The sequence below is a fragment of the Diabrotica virgifera genome, chromosome 8 (genome assembly GCF_917563875.1).
Source record: "Diabrotica virgifera virgifera chromosome 8, PGI_DIABVI_V3a".
In the NCBI taxonomy this organism is placed as follows: Eukaryota; Metazoa; Arthropoda; class Insecta; order Coleoptera; family Chrysomelidae; genus Diabrotica; species Diabrotica virgifera.
Genome location: NC_065450.1, coordinates 202,058,298 through 202,080,324, shown reverse-complemented (window position 1 = coordinate 202,080,324; position 22,027 = coordinate 202,058,298). Strand labels below are relative to the sequence as shown.

General features: G+C 32.8%; 3 protein-coding genes across 4 annotated transcripts; 2 read left to right on the top strand and 1 right to left on the bottom strand.

The window, feature by feature from the left end:
• Positions 1 to 225: 225 nt before the first annotated feature.
• On the top strand, positions 226 to 11,102 carry LOC114327800 (grpE protein homolog, mitochondrial). The gene is made up of 4 exons (XM_028276510.2): positions 226 to 390; positions 453 to 612; positions 4,937 to 5,254; positions 10,837 to 11,102. The coding sequence occupies exons 1-4, from the start codon at positions 317 to 319 to the stop codon at positions 10,939 to 10,941; spliced, it is 657 nt and encodes a 218-aa protein (XP_028132311.1). The 5' UTR covers positions 226 to 316; the 3' UTR covers positions 10,942 to 11,102.
• Positions 11,103 to 14,210: 3,108 nt separating this feature from the next.
• LOC126890565 (uncharacterized) lies at positions 14,211 to 16,467 on the top strand. 2 transcript variants are annotated; one of them, XM_050659618.1, is made up of 5 exons: positions 14,211 to 14,424; positions 14,828 to 15,342; positions 15,412 to 15,705; positions 15,769 to 16,150; positions 16,202 to 16,467. In XM_050659618.1, the coding sequence occupies exons 1-5, from the start codon at positions 14,406 to 14,408 to the stop codon at positions 16,369 to 16,371; spliced, it is 1,380 nt and encodes a 459-aa protein (XP_050515575.1). In that variant the 5' UTR covers positions 14,211 to 14,405; the 3' UTR covers positions 16,372 to 16,467. The 2 variants fall into 2 exon arrangements, with proteins under 2 accessions (XP_050515575.1, XP_050515574.1); XM_050659617.1 differs by having other exon boundaries at positions 15,769 to 16,467.
• A 7-nt stretch (positions 16,468 to 16,474) lies between these two features.
• LOC126890331 (uncharacterized) lies at positions 16,475 to 18,499 on the bottom strand. The gene is made up of 3 exons (XM_050659199.1): positions 17,658 to 18,499; positions 16,791 to 17,608; positions 16,475 to 16,504 (listed from the first exon to the last, which is right to left on the bottom strand). The coding sequence occupies exons 1-3, from the start codon at positions 18,274 to 18,276 to the stop codon at positions 16,475 to 16,477; spliced, it is 1,467 nt and encodes a 488-aa protein (XP_050515156.1). The 5' UTR covers positions 18,277 to 18,499.
• Positions 18,500 to 22,027: the final 3,528 nt, after the last annotated feature.

The following is a 22,027-nucleotide window of genomic DNA, read 5'->3' as shown; positions in this document are numbered from 1 at the left end:
TTTGATGCTTATTTTCTTATGTCAATTCAAAATCTTCTTTTTTACAAAAGCCGTCATATACGGATAAATTATGTTCATTATAACATAAAGGACATAATTTCAATACATAAACACATAAAACTATTTTCCGTTAAAAATACATTATTAGATAAGCTGTCCACGTTCTTAAATTATAACACCTGGTAATTTTATTCCATTAATTAAACATGTACTTCACATTTACTTGGACTAGAAGAAGATTGACGTCAATTGATTGTCATTGCCTTTCGAGACATAACCTCAAAATTTGGGGAACGAGTTTCCAAAATTTCCAAAAATGGCATTAATTAGTATAAGAAATTTTCTAAAGTGTGGACAAACCATTAGTGATTCTATTGTTTTCAATTCCAGGTAATATTTTCAGTATTTTATGTAGAGTTTATTTGTAATAATTGCGCAATGTATATTTGCAGAAATGTAACTCTTTCTTCACATCGAAAATCAACTACTTCTGAAGCTAAGAATGAAGCACAAACGTCTAGCGAGACAGAAACGAAGTCTCCAGGTAGTGCAGATATTGAAAATTTGAACAAACAACTTACAGAACTTACAAGTCAGAAAGATGAGTTATTGGTAAGTATTTTCTTCTTTTTTTGTTTTGTGTAGACATGACTCTTGTCTGTTATTTCAATGTGCCTCCAGCAAGTTGTCGTGCCATCGTTTTCGTGGTCTTTCCACTGATCGTCTTCCTATTGGGGAACCGTCTCGCGATGTCCTTACTACTCTACTTTTGTGTTTCTTACCGCGTTATTAATGTTCTCCACCTTGCATCACCATATCTGTGCTTGTAGCTCTGTCCCATAGTGTCTTACCATTAATTTTTCGAAGGAGTTTCATCTCTCCTCTTTCTATCAATCTTTTTTTCCTCTTTGTGTTAGGTCCTGCTTTTGCTGTGTATATCATTATTGGTCTGATGACTGTTTTGTAATTCCTGTCTTTCATTTCTTTTCTGATATTCTTATTTCTCCATATTGTTTCATTTAGGCAACCTGTGGCTCCGTTTGCTCTATTCACTTGATCTTCCATTTCTGTTTTGAGCTTTCTGTAGCTACATAAATAGTGTGATGCCTAGTAAACTCCATCACTTGTTCTATTATGTCTGGTCCTCCAGCTCTAATTTACATCTTATCGAATTTGCTGTGATAACCAAGCATTTTGTCTTTTTTCGGGAAATTATACATAATCAATTACTCATTTTTTTTATTGTTAATAAACGGGGCAAGCCCATTGACAAAAAATATACAATTAAGCAACATTTATAAAAATTACAAACAAATACTAAATAAAATACAAAATCATAAAATAAATATGTATATAGAATTACAATTAAATTTAACGCTTCAGAGATTATTTAAAGGCACTTAAGGACAAGTTAAAAAAATCTGCATCATGAGGCAACCGATTAGCATGAGCAAGAAGTCTGACCAGACCTATATTCACAGAATAACTAGTTCGACGAAAAGGAATATGAAATAGTGTATTCTCACGAAGGATATGGGAAGGAATGTGGAAGCAAACCAATTGAAGCAGTTCAGGTGAATGTATAATTCCGTTAATCAATTTAAAAATGAAGATGAGATCAAAATTAACTCGTCTAGTAGACAGAGGATCAAGTTCTAAGTATCTCATCATATCAGAATATGAATAAGGTCTGTGTAATTTAAAGGCACAGTGCATAAAGAACCGTCTTTGCACTCTCTCCAACTTTTGAACAGAGGATTGGACAAAGGGAGACCAGATTATAGTGGAATTTTCAAGTTGAGATCGGACCAGAGAACAGTATAAAATTCTCAGCGAAGAAATGTTATGAAAATCCCTTGTATGCCTCTTAATAAACCCTAGCTGCCTAAGAGCCTTATTACAAATAAAATCAATATGCAAATTAAAGAATAAGTCTCTCTGAAAAATGACACCAAGATCCTTGACGCTAGTGACTCTCTCAATCAAAAAACCATCCAAATTGTAATCAAAATCTACCATTTCCACTGATTGATGAAACTGGATAACCTGACACTTGTCACGATTAATGACTAATTATTATCACACCAATTCGCAAATAAGTCGAGAGATTTCTGTAGCCTAGCACAATCAGAGTAATCCCGAAAAGAACAAAACAACTTTATGTCATCTGCATATGTCAACACTTCGCAGTCAGTCAATGATTTAATAGCATCATCAATAAAAACTGCAAACAATAAAGGTCCCAAGTGGGACCCCTGAGAGTGGAAAATACTCATTAGAAGTGAAACCATTCAGTTTGACACATAAAGACCTGTCCCACAAGTAAGTTTTCAACCAGCAAAGAAGTTTACCACCCACATCAAAACATTCCAATTTATGCAATAAAAGGCAATGATCTACCTTATCGAATGGTTTGGACAGATCAGTATAAATGGAATCCACCTGTAAACCGTTCACGAAAGCATTTACAATATGATCCGTGTAAAGAAGAAGATTGGTCAAAATAGAACGGCCAGGCAGAAAACCATGTTGAGCAGTATGTAGTTGGTTTTTCAAATTATCCGTCAAGAAATCAGTTACCAGGGCTTCAAAAATTTAGGAATGGCAGATAGAATTGTTTTTGAACGATAATTACAAACAAATGACTTATCGCCAGATTTGTGAATGGGTTTCACATAGGCTTTCTTAAACTGTGATGGAAAATGGCCCTCTGCCAGGGATCTGTTAAAAATAAGCCATAATGGTCTACACAAAGAAAATGAACAATTCCTTAAAAACAAGTTCAATATCATATCAGGGCCAGGGCCTTTACTAGTATCAAGATTATCCAAGCAGTCCAAAACTTTAGTTATTTTAACAGTAAAAGAGTGAATAAGGCAGCGATTGCTATCAGATGGATTAACCCAGTCATCGGTGTAAGATGTGAAAGTATTATAGGCAGTGCTGAAGAAGGTGGCAAAAGCATCAACAATTGTCTGAGGCTCACCATAGACAGAATCATTCAACTTCATGCAACCAGGAATATCAAAATTACTCCGCCTAGAATTAACCAACCTCCAAAACGGTTTTATATTTTCATTAAGTAACTCCTCAGTACTTTCAACAAACTCTGCATAACAATCTCTACTTCTCTGCTTACACAATGCTCTCAGAGTACAGAAATCGTCATAATCATCACAACAACCTGTCTTTTTAAATCTGGCGTGATAGGATTTTTTCAATGAGACAAGATGCTTCATTTCGCCATCAAACCATATAGAGAATGTGCTATTCCTGATAGTGATTGAAGGAACATACTGGTTTATACAACCATACATAACATGATACAAGGCATCCACACATTCTTCCGCGTTCAAGTTCGAAAATAAGTCTATTTTATAGAAAATCTTATAGAAATTCTTATCGATCTAAACTTATCGAAAATAAGTCTATTATAAATTTTACCCTAAGGTGTACGAGATTTTCGGGAAATTAATATGTTCAATTTTCTGGCAGTTATATTGAATTGGTACAGCATATTATGTTGTAAATCATCTTCACTTTGAGAGCTTAGTATTGCATAGTCTGCATAGCAGATTATTCTTTAGTTGTTTTTCTCCTATTTGGTATCCTTTTTTAGTTCTTACTTTTTTTATTATTTCATCCATGATCAGGTTGAAAAATAAAGGACTCGGAATCTCCCTGTCTTATCCTATCAGCAGCTTTAACACTTTAGCTGCCATTTGCACCACCTACGGGCATAGTAAGTTCTCCGTTCAACCCATTATTAAACTTATCCTTGTTCATTTCAGTATGTACCTCATGCCTCAAGGCTGGCCTCAGGGGTTGGTGAATCGGGCGGCTGCCCAGGGTAGCAAAATTTAGAGGACAGCCAATTTTTGTCTACCAAGTGAGGGGGTGGGGATGCAGTTGCTGATGGCGTGGGAGTTAGTGTTAATTGGGGTCAGTTAGTTCATCTTCTATTATGAGTGGAACATCAACAGGAGCACAGGAAACATACTCAGAGTTAAAAACACAAACAAAAATGCTAGGTCTGGAAATTAACACAGAAAAAACAAAAATAATGACTTAGACGAGAAGAAATATATTCCCACAAAACATTATACATTAAGATGACATTGAAACAGTTGGAAAGTTTACATACCTGGGAGTAGAAATATATGCCGACTGATCAGAAGATAGAGAAATACGGAAGAAACTCAGGCAAACAGAGCTTATTTTGCCCACTCCCATATATGTCGGTCTAAAAGTGTCCACCGAAATACAAAGATGGGAATCTATAAAACTTTAATTCAACCAATAACATTCTATGGCAGTGAAGCCTGGGTCCTGAAAGAAACATCCAAAAACGAAACTCGACACATTCGAAAGAAAAGCACTGAGGAGAATACTAGGACCTGTGAGGGAAAACGGAATCTTCAGAAGTCGATACAACAATGAACTTTATCAACTTTATAAGGAAGCACCCCTGCCAGACTTCATTAGAATACAAAGATTGCAATGGGCCAGACATGTGATAAGAATGGGAGAGGATAGGCTACCAAAAAGAGCACTGAATGCTAGAATGCAGGGAAAGAGACTGGTTGGAAAGCCAAGAAAGCGCTGGGAAGACACAGTAAACAGCGACGCACAAGCCCTTTTAGGAGTCCGTGTATGGAGAAGAGCAGCCACAGACAAGCAAGGGTGGAGGCAAAAAATAAAGGAGGCAAAGGCTCAATTTGTGCTGTAGCGCCATAGAAGAAGAAGAAGTTCATCATCTACTTTTACTGTGTTGTTCTGGTATATATTTTCGATTGTTTTGATTAGTCTTAATTCCTAGAGGTACCTCTCTTGAGTACAACAAATGGATAAAATCCTTTAATTTGTAAGTCTTGTGAATCGTAAATGCTTCAACTATTTAAACGATGTCTAATAAATTTGTTGTTCTTGTTTCCAGGATAAATACAAAAGGGCGTTAGCTGAAGGTGAAAACTTAAGAACACGATTGACCAAACAAATAGCAGATGCGAAAATTTATGGAATCCAAAGCTTTTGTAAAGATCTACTGGATGTTGCAGATGTTTTGAACAAAGCTACAGAGACTGTACCTAAAGAAGAAGTTACCAGCAACAATCCTCACCTTAAAAGTTTATACGAAGGTCTCAAGATGACAGAAGCACAGCTGATGAGTGTTTTTAAGAGGCATGGACTTGAAAAAGTGAATCCTATAGATGAAAAGTTTAATCCCAATTTCCACGAAGCTCTGTTTCAACAGGTAAGTATTATTACAAGAAAAGGGAATTAATATTTTAAATTTTAGATAAATACTCAATAGTATCTTATATAAACATGTTTGAAAAAACAGTTTTTTCCTGCAAAATCCCCTGTTTTAAGTGTGTGGGTTGTATATCTCAAGTTTGTAGTATGTAGAAGCAAGTTACAATCACAGGGAAACTATACGTGAGAGCAATTTATACTTCTATGTCCATATTTGACCAATAACCTAGCCCTTGTAGAAAGTTGTTTTTGTTTTTTAAGTTTTTTTTTACTACAAACAACTTATTTAGCGGTTGATAACTAAGATGAAGTCATTAGGTACTTTTTAGACATACATATGTAAGATTTTCAACAGGCTAGATCATGTTCTTTTATTACAAAAATTACATCTTTATGGAATACAGGGACCATCCCTGAAAGGGATAAATCATTTCTCACCGATAGGTCACAAAATGCTTCGAGAAAGAGGGAATAAAGTTTACTCTGAATTGATCAGCTCAAAGCTAGGCACACCACAGGAAAGTGTCTTGGGGCCTTTTCTCTTTTTGGTCTATATAAAAGACCTGCCAAATGAGGTGGTTAGTGGTTCTTCAAACCTTGTAAAAATTGCTGATGACTCACATGCTCTGTTCTGGGAAAACCATTAAAAACACTCCTCACAGTGGCTGGCCAAACTCTAATCAAGGCTGAAGAGAGTTCAGTGGAAATAGGCTGTTGCTTAATACTGATAAGACCGTTTTTGTTTATCTTAAGAACCAATCAGTCACGAGAACAGTTCCTAGACACAGTCAATTTTCTGTCACAAAATACAGAACCTACTATTGTCTGTTCCACCTTGACTTTACAGTACACGAACATACGCCAATACAATCCTTATGGGAGTTTTTAGCGCGGCGATGCCAATTTTCTTCAGAAGAATTTTCAATCCGACATTACCAAGGTCCTAAAACTGTAGGTCCCTAAAAATGTTAAATTAAAACTAACCCGGTACAGTCAAGTAAAACAATATTTTCATTGTTTTTTTTTGTGAGTGATAGTCATTTTCGAAAAGTAATCAGCAATTTTATAATCGATATGCGTAATAACTTTTTTTGGTTACGAATGTTAGAATATTCAACATTAAAAGTGGATGTTTTTCTATGGTTGTTAAGTTATATTGACAGTATAGACAGTTCTGAAGTAATCTCATGAAAAATATAAAATAGATTGTCAGTCAAGTTTAAGTAAAGTTTTATATTGTCCTACCAGGTCCTGCAGTTGAGAATAAATAAAGTATAATAATTGTTGATGGTCAGTTCACCTAAATTAAATTATAACAAATAATATTAAATAAGCTTAAAATTATTACTGATAACATTATATTGAGTAACTCATTGCTTATTTGGAAAATTTGGATCCTAATTGCAGTTTATTGTTATTCAATGACTGATTTCCAAGATGAAATTAATGTCATTTTAATGTGTTTACACCCTACGACATTGGCAGTGAAAGTGAACAAGACGGGATTATAGAAAGAAGCTAAAATATATATATAGTTTAAATGTATTTTAATTATTTCTGTATGTACCTACGTATTTATTAAGGTTTAACATATTTATGCGCTTAAATACATTATTATATAAATGTTTTATACGAAATTACATATTTTTATTTTGTTTACATAAAGGTATTTTTCGAAAAAAAAAATGTTTTAGTACCCCTGACAGCCACAAAATGTCAATAATATTAATTCTTAAGTTATTAACAGTTATACTATAGAAAAAAGTATGTTTGCTTAAAACCTGTTTCTGATCAAATTTGGTATCACTGTTGGTCATAAGAACCTGTACTGTAAAGTCAAGGTGGGACGCACAATAGGTCAGTTAAATTCGTTGGTCTTCATAGTGACCAGAACCTGAATTGGGGGGAACAAATACAAAATATGACAACATTAAATAGAGGCTCCTCCTCATTAAGGGTATTAAAGAGCTCTAGACCAGGTCTTACTATCAGTATATTATGCAAACTTTTTTTCTATAATGCAATAAGGAGTACCTAATCTTCTGGGCTTCTGTGGTGAATAACTCATCTGTCTTTATAGTCCAAAAAAAGTGAGTCCAAGTTAGGGATGGCGGTTTTTGACAAAACACCGGTTTTCGGTTATACCGGTTTTTTTTGCTTACGGTTTAACCTGGCGGTTATAACCGGCCAAAAAAAAACCGGTTTTTGGAAAAACCGGTTTTCGGTTTTTTTAATCCAATAGGTTACAAAGTTACATTTACAATACACTTTAGTTTGCGATACTCCATTCGACTCGATATCAATTATGATTAAAATTAGTACTAATCGAAATTTTAGCACGTTTGTATATTTGTAGAATAGGTATATTTTAACTCATTTAATACTTCCTGTATGAGTATATCGTTTTGAAAACGTAGCGAAATTCTTGGAGATTCGTATTCGTAATCAGTAATTCGATATTAGCATTATTTTTGGTAATCAGAAAAAGTCATTCATCCACTTTCAATGTCAAGAGTTAAGTGTGAAAAGTAGATGATGTTTGCATCTAATTCAACCAGACACTTCTTATGTAATTCAACCAGACACTTCTTAACTCTCCTGTCTGTAGTTGTGACAATGTATCCATTGGTGATCTAAATCATATATTTCTAGAATGTTCTCTGAACTCTCAATCTTCTTCAATTCTGTATCAAGAACTAATTCATCACGAGTGTCCATTGCCACTAAATATTACAGCTCTCCTTTCTTCCCCAGATAAAGCGGTACTAGATTCCATCATTAATTTTATCAGAAATTCAAAAATAGCGGTATAGTTTAGAAATAGACAATATGAAATCATTTAATGTAATTAAGAATTTACATGTTTTGTGGCAAATAGATTTTGTCTGATGCCAGGATCTCTCTCACACACACACACACTTCTTATGTAAATATTATGATTACAAATACCTTTTCAAGGAAATATTATAATAAAACTTAATAATTGTTTCTGGGTGATGAGAGATTGCACTTTTAGTTTGCTTCTGTATTTTATAAAATAAAATTTGAATTATAGTTTTGTTTGGAATAATTACTTGAGAATAATAATTATGATTGGGATCCGAAATAATACCTAACCTAATCCTAATCACCGCAAAAACCTAATAACCGGTTTTTACTTTAAAAAGAAAAAACCGGTTATAACCGGGACAAAAAAACAACCGGTAAAACCGGTTATTGCGAAGTAAAAAAACCGGTTTTAGGTTTAAACCGGTAGGTTTTTCCCATCCCTAAGTCCAAGTGGTCTTAGGATTAGAGGCGGGAGAATCCTGTAGAGGCTGATTCAAATCACTCAATATACTCACTTTCTTAGGCATCTATATATTTGAATGTATTATGTTTCTCTTTATAAATTTTACTTTGTTTTATCACCTGCTTTCAAATCAAGAATATAATACAAGAAGTCTTAATTTCAATTTCCCACTTCACAAATTTCTCTCAACAGAGGGAAATCCTTTGTATGTGTGTGTTAAAGGTTACATAATCTACCATCTGACATTCATCACCGGGTTACCAGTGAGCCCTATATAGTGACAGAGTGCTTGGCTTATTGGAGTTTAAAAACTACATATTCTTCAGGGCCTGATGGTATACCTGCAGCACTTATTAAGAACTGTATGTTTTCCCTTTGTAAACCTTTACAACAAATTTTCAATTTATCATTGTCATCATCTATATTTCCACATTATTGGAAAAATAGTTTTCTTACACCTATCTATAAATCTGGCAATCGTGAGTGTGTAAATAATTATAGAGGTATAACTATTCAATCAGCAATCCCAAAACTTCTAGATAAATTGGTATCGATAAATCTTACCTGGGCTTGCCAAAACATAATTATTGATGAGCAACATGGTTTTTCTAACGGAAAGTCAAATGTAACAAACCTTGTCAACTACCAACAATACTTGTTGGGTGGATTTGAGAATAAGATTCAGGTCGACAGCATTTATACTGATTTCTCAAAGGCATTTGACAGGGTTAATCATAACCTGTTGGTTCATAAACTTCATGCGTCTGGCTTTGGTTAACCCATTGTTAATTGGATTAAAAGCTTTTTGATGGGACGTACACAACAAGTTCGTATCAACAATTATGCTTCTAAAGAATTCCATTGTTGTTCTGGTGTCCCACAAGGGTCTCATTGTGGTCCCTTGCTCTTTAACTTGTTTATTAACGATATTGGTAAGGCTATCAAAAACTCACACTTTCTACTATTTGCTGATGATCTTAAGTTATTTCGTTTCATACATGATATATCAGATAGAGATCTTCTGCAAGATGATGTTAATAATATATGTTTATGGTCGAAACAAAACGGTTTAAGCCTAAATCCGACTAAATGTTCTTGTATTTCATTTGGTCGTATAAATAATCTAACAGCTAATAGATATGTTCTTAATGATGTACTCTTGGATTCAGTTACTGAAATTAAAGATTTGGGTGTATTATTGGATTGTGTATTGACATTTAGAAGCCATTATCTTAAAATTAAGAAAACAGGATTTCGCAATATTGGTTTTATTTATCGCAACAGTCATGATCTCTCACCTACTGTATTCAAATTACTCTACTGCTTTCTAGTGCGCTCAGGACTTGAATACTGCTCTGTTGTTTGGTCTCCATTTCATCAAGTTTACATTGATGGATTGGAGAGCGTTCAGCGGAAGTTTCTAAGATCCTTAGCTTATAAAGCACATACTAATATAAGAAATACTGAAAATTTCGTCATAGATTATTCTGGAATAATGTGTCAATTTAATGTTGCTACACTGAAGAACCTCAGGTTGAGAGCGGATATGTTATTTCTATTTAAAATTCTAAACAATGCTATTAATTGTCCCTCGTTATTGGATAAGCTGTACTTAAACACAATACATAGAACTCGACACACTGCACTCTTTTATATTCCTTTTCATATGACTGAGTATGCTCGTCATTTCCCTTGTCGAGAATGCTCAGCTTATGCAATGACATGCTACTTGATCCATTCTGTCAAAGCATTAATGTCTTCAAAAGGCAGCTTCAGAGTTTATTGATTTAAATATGTGATATTTTTCATCTTCTGTAATTGCATATACTGTGTTATTTTACAAATTTTATTGTTTAATTGTCTTTTATTCGTTGATTTTTGATGTTTTTTGTACATGATTTTTACTTTTACTATTTTTTTTAATTCGTTTGTAAATGGTTCTACCGTCGAAATAAATAAATAAAAAAAATAAAAATATTCTTCACCTTGATGAGTATATTGCCATTACCTTGTCTTGATGTGACTTTGTTTATTGCATGTGTGTAAGGTTGTACTGTGTCTATTTTAATATTTTTTAATTTGTAAAGTTAATATATTTTTTTTATCTGTAATAATAATGTGAAATGTGATGATGACTGACGTTATTTGCTTAATTATGTACAAAAATTGATGGAATAAAAATTTACTTTACTCTACTCTATACAGATTTGTATTCTAGTGTACAGTCTATTTTCTGCAATTAATATTGAACTAAGACAGTATATTAAATGAGTATATTTCTTTTGCAGGAGGTGCCAGGTAAAGATCCAAACACAGTAGTGATAGTGTCAAAAATAGGATACAAATTACATGATCGAGTTCTGAGACCAGCGTTAGTGGGAGTATCAAAATAAATAATTGTGTTATTATTTTTCTAGATGATTTATTTATAAGTTTGTATTAGTCCATGGTGGTTTTGATTATTTCACAAGACAGTACCTACAATTTTAAGACTTAGTTACAGTGTATCATTTTGTAATAAAATTTTGAGTAAACTTTTTTATTGTTAAGTTTTTTTTGGTGTTTTATTTGTTTCGTTGTCTGATTGTTCATTATTATTTTTATGCTAAATGAATCAAGATAGGAGTATAAAATGAAAGAAAATTTAGAACGATAACTACCTTCTGTCTGAGGCAGAAATGTGATCAAACTGCAGAGCAGAATGTTAGAAAACGTCATACGTTATCTAACTAATAAACCAACAACTTGTAGACAAAATTGCCGCTTATTATTCATTAACATAGTTTCCTGCTAGGGTAATAAACAACGATTATCTAACAATTTGATGCCATCTTTCTAGAAAAATGTATCTTAAGGTACAAAGTTTGCTACTTTTATACAATTAGAATAATTGAAATAAAAATAATAAACAATATTTTAAATCCAAGACTTTTCGTTAAGAAACTGCTTTCTGGCTGCATCCTGTATCTCCGGCTTTTACAATATATAAGCACAAGAGACGACGAATGTAGAAGAAAGCAAATAAAGGACACTTTGGCCACGTATTTACCTTCTTTTCGTCTAGGAAAAGGACCGAAAGACAGTTTCAGGTACTCAAATCTGAGTAAAGATGAGAAAGGCAGTTTTTGTTTCTATTTGATTCAGAGTTGTGACTGCATAGCTTCACTGAGGATGCATAGATGCTGAAATAGCTATATGGAGATGGTGGTCCAACTCTGAATCAAATAGAAACAAAAACTGCCTTTATCTTTTTCATCTTTACTCAGATTTGAGTACCTGAAACTGTCTTTCGGTCCTTTTCCTAGACGAAAAGGAGGTAAATACGTGGCCAATGTGTCCTTTATTTGCTTTCTTCTACATTCGTTGTCTCTTGTGCGTATATATTGTAAAACCCGGAAATACAGGATGCAGCCAGAAAGCAGTTTCTTAACGAAAAGTCTTGGATTTCAAATATTGTTTATTATTTTTATTTCAATTATTCTGTGTCGCTGTTTTGCGTCTCAAAAGGTGGAAACATTGCATCGCGATGTTTTCCCTTAAATAGGCAGGATTGTTGATATTTGTTTCAGAGTTGTGACTGCATAGCTTCACTGAGGCTTCATCTGCATCTTAAGTTGTTGCAACTACTCCCTTTGATCCAAATCTCGTTCCCTTTTAGAATCTACAAATAGCCAGTGATAGCTGAGGATCAGATCTGAACATTATGGTGTGTTGAGGTGCAATTCAAAGTACAAGTAATATACTTCTGCAATCAATGATTTACTCCAGCAATATCTCGGCTGTCCCATGACAAAACACAGTAATTGCATTTTTACAACAATGGAGAAAATTCAATTTTTCTAAAATGTATAAGCCATAAGAAATTATTAAATAAATTCAAACAAAAACTTGACGGTGTGTTAGACAACCTTTATTTGCATTTTTTTAAATATTATTGAAGGGAATAATCCGCCATAGAAGTAGAGATTGCCGGTGAAAACTAAATTTGCATAGAATTAAAAAAAAATAATATCCATTTTTCCATTACAAAACACAGTAACTGTAATAAAATAAATTAAAACTATATGATATAAAAATATTTATTACAATAAAATGTAGAATTTAAATATTTACAAACATACCTAATGAAAAAACTGTGATAAAAATGAGGAACTAACAAAACAGACAAAATAAACAATCTGTACTTAAAAAAAAACAAATAATATTATTCAAATGACAAACGGAAAGAACTATATAGACAAATACATCGGTTTGGTAACAGCAGAAAACTAATGAACGAAATAAGCAAACGTACCGATATATTTAAATATTGGAATCTATGACATCCATTTGTTCATGATCCACCAAGTCGCTGAGTCTGGTAGGCTTTGCCAAAATAACTGTCTGTTTTCCGCCAATAATGGTACTAGGCTTTCCAAAATAAGTGCCTTTTTGTCGCATGAGATTCCAATAGTTAAATTTTTGGGCGTAAACGTGCTTGGACAGTGTTTTTTTTTTTTTGTAAAAAATCGAATTCCTTATAATGGTCTTCAAAATTTGTTTTATATTTTATAAAATTACTTCCTCGTAAAAAAAGAACTTTTACCAAATTTTGTAATAGACCCTTTAAAGGATCCTTTAGTTTCTTAGTTGCTGTCCTTTTTTATTTTGCCACAAGTAAAACTCTTTTAGTTCAAGTACCTCTACATTTTTTCTAGAGTTATTTACAAGTTCAATCAGTTCCTGAAAATCATAGATATTTCTGTTCCTTAGTATTTTTTGTTCGATATTGCTATAAATTCATCAGCAGACATATGTGCGTATGGCCCTTTGTAAGATATCTTACAACGATTTCATGGAGTCGATATCTTGTAACGATGTGTTTGCAGTTACATGGTTACAGAGTAAAAGGGGTTGGAATTTCCATATAAATTGAAGACGATATCTCAAATCGAAACACAGCCCAACAAACATTTTAAGTTGATTTAACGTTTCATCAGCTAATTTTAGAAGCTTGCATGTTGAACAAAGGTAGTCGATTAGTTTGTTTATGCATCTGTTCAGATTCTAAACAGGCGAAAAAGGAGAAGATAATCAGCTTAAAGCTGAATAAAGTAGCATTTATTAGCGCTTCTTCAACTTTTATATGGCTATTCATATTGCTACTGTACCACTTCTGCAAAATGAAGAAATACTTATTCAGTTTCTAAACAGCTTTACTTTCAGCCTTTGTTCAGCTGCTTTTGACCAATTTTCACGTGTTATATAATTTGTTTCCTTGCTGAAAAGTAGCTTTTGCAGATATTATACAGTCTATTTTTCAACTCTTCTTCAGCTTTTTATAAATAAAACAAAAATGTTTTTTTTTTATATATTTATTACGATTTATTATCGACATTAGCTTTCTTTTAACTTCAATTTCACACTTATTTTATTATTTTATTTAAAATCGTAATACTTACTTTTTTTATTTTATAGTGTCTTCTGTGCGATTTGAACCTGCTACCTCTCGATCCATATATCACTGCCTATCCCACTGAGCTAATCTGGCACTTACCAAAAATGTGTATTTTATTGTATAAATGAAATGCTTTGGAAGCTGAACAACAGCTGAAATAAATTTGAAGAAGCGCTGTTTATTTGTCGAACAAAAGCTGAAAATAATTATCAGAATTTTAGTTGAATAACTTCTGAATACTTTCTGCAAAAGTAAACAACGCCACATTCACTAAATTTTAGCTGAATTGAGATTGATTATTAGCAGAACAAAACACTCCTGGGATTTACCGCGAAAATACTGTCTTGTCTGTAAACGGAGATCAAAATTTATTTGTTTTTCCTATTTTTATAGTGATTTTTGCGTAAGTTTTAAGTCAAAATGAATAGGTGTAATCCAGGTAAGTACGTTGTTTATTATTTATTCTTTAAGTATACAAAGTGTTTGTAAAAATGGATATTAATAATTATCAATATTATACATTTAAAAAAAGTTAGGTTAATTATTTTTTTACATTTAGTATTAAACTTATTAAATTATGAAATATTTTGGTCTTAAATAATTAGAATAAACCTGGGATATATTTATTTATATAAGGAGACTGATATTAACAAACTACTAATAAGTTACAAATCTTCTAATTAAAATAATGGGTAAATAAAAAGTATACTTTTATTATTATAAGAACGTAATATGAGTTGCCTATGCATTGGATGAAATTTAAAACTTCTTTTTTTCTACTTATGTACCTATGTAATATTGTAGTTAATATTTGAAATTTTAATTAGTTTAATTTATTACAGAACCCCATTTTAAAATCGTTGAGACGATAGAAGCTGGAAGGTCGGTCTTAACTGTTGTTCCACACAAGTGGATAAAAAACAAAATTTTATTTTGGCCACCAAAAAACGTGAAAAATCTGATAAAGGATGTCAATTCTACTCCAGACATTACGTGGAATAAAATAATATGTCGCATCAAAAGAAATTATTATAAAAATCGCATTGCAGCTGAAACTGAACTTTTAGAAATGTCGGGAGGTTCGGCAACGTCTTCAACTGATTCCGAGGTTTTAGGAGAAATGAAAGAAAAAAATAAAGTAAGAAACACAAAAAAGGTCACTAGTCAACAAAATTTTGAAACTCTGTTTGCATCATCATCGTCAAAATTTTGTTCGTTTCAACCAATCATACCGGAAGAAACTCCTGAGCCTGTTGTTGAAAGCGAAAATATAATTTTGGAAACCAATTTTTCGGATGAGGCAATTATTTCTCCTGAAGCAATTGCAAATGCGCAGTTTTTAAATGTCATCGAACAGGTAAGTTTTTATTGGAAACATTTAAAATTATTACTTTAATTACTTTTTTTTTGCACCCTTAATTATAAGCCTTTGATTGGAGAAGAAAGTAAAAACGACATTATTAACAAGTTGAATGACATTGAGCAAAAATTTAATCAGTTTAAAAATGATATAACAGAGAGCGTAAAAGATATGTTGGTGAAGGCAGTTGCGGCAATTAAATCAGATTTTGATGCCAAATTATTGTCAGCAATGCAGAATTTTAAAAACAATCATCAGGATGATGACAATATTCAATTTGAATTTCATGCCGTTTCAACCTCACAGGAGTTAAGTCAATTAGAGGAAAATCTCAAAGATCCAAATTATGAAAAGAAAGTAGTAAGTTATATTATTTCAGTTTTCATTTAATCTTTTAAATTTAATGTTGATACTGTTTTCTAGAGAAATTATTTTAAAAAAATTATTGGTAATATTCCTGATACTAGTAATGGTTTGGATACCTGCTATAGTATTGTAGATTATTTTTTTGAGAAAAAATTTATGGTGCAGTGTTCGTGGACGGGAGGAAGTAGAAGCAACACTGAAAAATGTTGTATTAAAAATTGCAAAAATATTTTAGAAGTGTTTTTTACAATAGTCCAAAGTTCCAATAAAGATTTTTCGAAGGCTTTGTTGAAAAAATTTATAATTGGAATTACAAGAAATGCAAAGAAGCGTAGTTTAACTGGAGGCATCCGCCAATCTTCAATACATAGAAGAAAAAAATCAATGGTTAAAAAACAACGTTTAAGTGGAAACAGAAAAGGTGTTGCTCAAAGACAAGGTAAAGGTACCTATATTAAAAAAATGTATAACATAAAAATTATTATTTCAGGCGAAAATGAAATTTTTTATGAAAATGAGCAATCATTTAATGAAGAAAAAGAATATGATGAAGATAACGATGAATATGGTATGGAAAAATATGAAGCTGACGGTGAAGATGCTATAATAGAACATGACGAGGTTGAAGAGGAAGATAATAATGATACAGACACGGACTAAAAGAACATTTTTATTAAAAAAACTTTTTAATTTACATTCAAGTTTTGTTTATTTTTAATAGTGTGTAGAAGAGGAATAAAAACAATTTTACTTTCATTGTATTTTATAACAACCATTTTACAAACAACATTCTCTAGCAAATAAAGTTTCATATTATTTAAATTTGTAATGTTGCAAATATATATGTGTAAATTTGATGATCGAATGGGATAACTAAAGAAATCTTCTTTTTTCTTAACAGATTTTCCATGTATGAATATTTTACCACCTTTTTCTGATGCAGAATTCATTTGAACAATGTCATTGTCATTTGTTAAAAACCATGAATTTTTGAAAACATTACTTAAACAAAAATTATGAGAATAAATGTAGCACTTGATAACATTCCCCCTTTTCTTAATTTCTGGCTGTAAACTTGCCTTTTTTGTATCATTGCTCAATATTAAATTTCTTTCGCCAATTCTATTAACAATTTGCTGCAAACTGTTATTTCCTTGGCGCAATAATTTTTTTAGTTGAAATAATGTATTCTCAAATGGGTACGTAGATATTGTAAAAAGTTGTCCAAATCTATTAACATCATCAACCACATGTTCTAAGTTATGAATGTTGCTTGTAATAAATTGTACGCCATAAATAATCTTAAAATCATCTATATATTTTTCAAACATTAATTGGGCAACCGAACGATTTTCAGCATACATGTCAGAAGAACATATTCTAACAGCAACAAAAAGAAGTAAAAAATGTTTATAAACGTCAGTGTTCAACACATCTTTTAAAATAACAATTCCAATATAATTAAGAAAATTGCGCCATTCTACTCCTTTCCAGTATGCCAGGCAATCTAATCCTCTTGTGGAACGATGAATTTCAGATGGAAGTTTCACAGATATTAAATGTTTGGAGATCCTCTCAATATCACGAGCACATAGCTTACTTGAGAAACCCATAGAACCATCTTTCCATCCTGTTAGACAACGCTTCATCACACCTAGCTCTAAAAGATGTAGTTCATCTGCTACTATAAAATCCTGCACCATGTCAACTTCGGAAATTTTCAAAATTGGTGACTCTTGCCCTTTATGGTGCTTACCATAATGTTTACTTCTGAATTTTGCATCAGTTCTAAGAGGACATTTTATATCAGGAAATACAACAGTTCGAGAAAGATAAGAATATTCGCCTTCAGTAGTGCATTTAAGGCATCCATTAATCCCATTGAAATTGACTACACCTGTAAAATAAACTAGTCAATTTAAGCAATAATTAAAAAAAACAGATACCTTTAATAAATGCCCGTGCAGGTGAATCGCAGATAAAGCATCTAATTTTTATGTGAATCATATGCCCATTAACACAGAGTCCATTTGATTGCAGCCGCTTAACATCCTCAACAAAAGGCTCCAAAAATTCATTTATATCTAGAGGCTTGTTATTTCCATGGAAAATGCCAACAATCATAGGTTGTATATCAGGCATTTCATATATGCTACATAAAATTGGCCAAAACTGACGTTTGGAACTTTTATATATTGGCAACCCATCTATATTTACATTGAGCTGTATTAACATGTCTTTTGACAAGTTTTTAAAAGTGTTCGTTAGACAAACGTCAAGACCTTGATGCCAATATTCTCCACCCTGTATAACTTTACAACTTTTTTTCGTATTTTTTGGCGTTTTTAATAATGTTCTAGCATCGATAAATAAACTAGAATCATACTGTCTCTTGATTATTTGTAGGAGATCTTTTAGAGCTGCATGTGTAATATTATGTCGGATTGCCCAATTTCCTAATTCGGTACTTGAACAAGGCAATAATTGCGTTTCAGTATCTTCTGTTTTAAAAATGTCTTCATCAATAAACTGGTCACCATCATCTGATGTTTCACTGGTTTCCATTAGATTATCGTCAAGATCACTTGATGTGCTAGAAATACACTCCTGTTCTTTAGAACCTATGTAACAAATTATTTTTTATTTAAAATATACTCACAAAATTAAAACAAAATTACCTGATCCTGATGCTGTGTCGTTAGCTTTTGAATGAGAAGAAACACTACTTGGTGCATATAGATTTTTTAAAAACTCTTCATAATTTGAACGGTTTACCTTTAATTTTCGGTAATAAAGGCCAGATTTTTTTATTTTTTTAAAATTTTGAATTGATTTTTTATCCATATTTTTTAAATATTAAGTAAAGCACAGTGTATATCTTTTATCTAAATAATTAAAATTATATAGCAAATATAAGCAATTGTATAATACTTAATAATCATCAGCTGCAGAAGCCATTTTTCATCGAACTTAAGTATACACCTTTTGCAACGAATATGAACGATTTAATTAAATTAAAGCTCCTTTTCAGCTTTATATCAGCTTTTATAAAGTTGCTGATTAAAAGTACTTACAAAAGTTCTGGACAAGCACTATTTCAGCCCAGAATATAACTGAATAGAGAAGGTTGAATAATGTATTATGAACTGACTTAAATAGCGCTTCCCCAGCCTCTTGTTCAGTTTTTTTTACATTGTTGATCAAAAGTAGACAAAAATTCTGCAGCAGCGCTAGTTCAGCTTAGCATTCAGCTGAATAAGATATGCTGAATACTATAATACAAAGTGCCTTAAATAGCGCTTCTCCAGTCTAATATTCAGCTTAAGTCAATTGGCTGCAAAAGGGCTTACAAATAATCTGAAGCAGTGTTTGTTCGACATATTAAACAGCAAAATAGCTTAAACAGCCTTTGTCACTTTTATGCGACTACTAATCAGCTGCAGTACTCAGTATTTAGCTTGACCAGCTATTATATGTTTGTTGGGAGTAACTACAAAAACCATTACAAAACCCAGCAACTACTTAGCAGTTACTTGGTTTTGATATGGGTTTTGTTAGTTACTGTGTTTTGTACTGGGAGAAGCCTCGATAGACTGTCAGTTACTGTGTTTGGCGTATGCCGTATCTTATTTATGGTCCGATGTTAGTTTTAAAACTATCAGAAGGTAGAGCAAAACCCAGCAACTTCAAATATATAAAAAACTCGATTTTGACAAAAATGACGGTTACTGTGTTTTGCAATGGGACAGCCGATCTGTCTCATCATCATCATCATTCTCTTTGCCTTATCCCTATGCGGGGTCGGCTTCCCTAATTGCATTTCTCCACACAATTCTATCTTGGGTCATATCAATGTTAATCCCCTTTACCAACATGTCCTGCCTTATCGTCTCCCCCCAGGTCTTTTTTGGTCTTCCTCTCCTACTCCTTCCAGGAATCTGCACTTCAGCTATTCTTCGTATTGGGTGATTAACGTCTCGACGTTGAACATGACCAAACCATCTTAACCTATGCTCTCTCATTTTGGCATCAATTGGTGCAGCAATATCTGTCTGAATGCGGTAATAACGCTTTATAAATATGGTTCTTCCATTCTGAATGGTTCTTATCACTTTGTAGTCATATGTCACTAGTTCAATCATGGGCTCATTCTCTAAGTGCTCCACAAGTATGACTATGTCGTCTGCGTAATTAATTGCCTGTATTCCCTCTCCTAGCTTTATTACCAGTATGTCGTTATAATACAATATATACCATAGCAGCGCTCCTAGTACCGAGACCTGTGGCACCAGTGCCGGCGCTAGGGTATAAGGTGCCCGCCTGCAAAACTAGTATAGGCGCCCTTCGGCTTTTTTTACAATAGTATTTTGTATAATACCAGCCAAAAAAGCTCATTTTGGCGCCCTCCAAGCAAGGGCGCCCGCCTGCAGTGCATCCCTTGCAGGCCCGTTATCGTCGGCCCTGTGTGGCACAACCGCAGATGTCTTCATTGATTACTAACCAAGCTCTGCAGATATGAGGAAATTTCCATTTCTTCTAATAATAAACTTCCTAACTTAATGTTTAGGAATAGCGCTACCATCCACATATAATCCTATGGGTGATCTGCCTTTTCTGAACCCATACTGGAGGTATCGGCAGACCTCCCTTTTTGATATTTTTTTTCGAGCCTTGACTTGATGAGGGTTTTTAATAGCTTTGCTAGTGTATTTAGCAAGCATATTGGCCAGAAATCACCCGGTTCTTCCAGTTCTTTACCAAGTTTAGGGATGAGGATAAGGTTTGTCGCTTTCCATACCGTGGGGAATTTATGTGTATTCTATAAATATTCTATTCTACTGTATATAGATAATAATGCTGCAAATGCCTTTACAGTTAACGATAAAAAAGTAAAACTATTTATATTTGATCCGCTTTTAGGCCGAATGATTCAGTTCTTAAATGATAAATTTGACCAAGAATAAAAAACATTATTCAGTAGGCAAAACCATAATGGTTAAATATAGATAAACTAGGAAATCAAGATTTAAAATACATCTCAGAACATTTTGATTTGGATTTAAAAAATTATTAAAAAAAATGTATATGAAACTGTTTTTGGATGGTTATACAGATCTTGCTAATTTCATTATCGATGATAGTTTTTAAAATCAATAAAAACACTTGTATACAGCATAGGCGTAGTCAGTTTTTTTAGTCTGGGTTCCAATGCTGAAAATCGTGCCTAGCCCCCCCTAGGATTCTGGGGTCAAAAATAGTTCGATTGAAGCTAACTTACCTTCGTACAAATGTGCTCATAGAAAAAGTTGCAGCCCTATGAAGTTCATCACCCAATTGGGTAATGAACTTCATAGGGCTGTAACTTTTTCTATGAGCATATTAAGTACTTAAGTAGCAATTTTTCGACGCATTGGTTGTCAGTACAAACAAATGCACTGTATACAAAGTTGGCCGAGAGCATTTTCAGTTGTTTCGGACAACGTCCCCTACCCCGACTGACATTACGATGTTACAACCTTTACTTATAGGGGCAACTAATTTATTACCATTGTGACAACTACATATCACAGTTCAGTTTTTTCAACAATCGCAACGACTTAAAAATGTTATAATGCTAAACTAATTTACGCCCTGGCCGACTCTGTAGTTGAGTAGTAAGTAGTTGTCTGTCACGTCACGACCCTGTGCTGTGTTGTTCTTTGTTCTAGAGGTGTGACACGTTTGCGGCAACTTCCAGAGGAGAAAAAGAATTTACTTTAGAACCTTATTTTTTTCTTATTATTATATATTTTATTTTGATGGAAATTTTCGATTTATTTAACAACCTGTTTATTTGTTTTTTTAATAGCTGGTTTCCATTTCATTGTTTTATAAGTAGATTTGAGATTTGATAACCTTAATCTATGTATCAGCTTTGAAGACAGGGTTGCCAGGTCAGTTTTTCCTCTTTCAGTAGTTTTGTTTTCACAAAATCAGTAGATTCTTTTTAGACCATGTAAATACAGTAATACAGTGATATGCACATCCGTCCTAAATGTCCCAAGAGGAATTCCACAAAATTGGAAACCTAATTATTCCAAACCACCAACTGGTAATTACCATATTTTAGCTAAAATCTACTAAATCAAAAACTAAAATATACTTAAGGATTTTTGGGATATATTTGGGATCTTTTATAATAAAAACAATAACAGCTAACTTAAGGGGATAGGCGCAAAATGTCGTCTGTTAAAATGTTCAATGTATTTTAAATGTTTTCATTTTTTGCGAATCCTTAGAAAACTAATAAGTACTTTTGAAAAATTTAAACGCACAA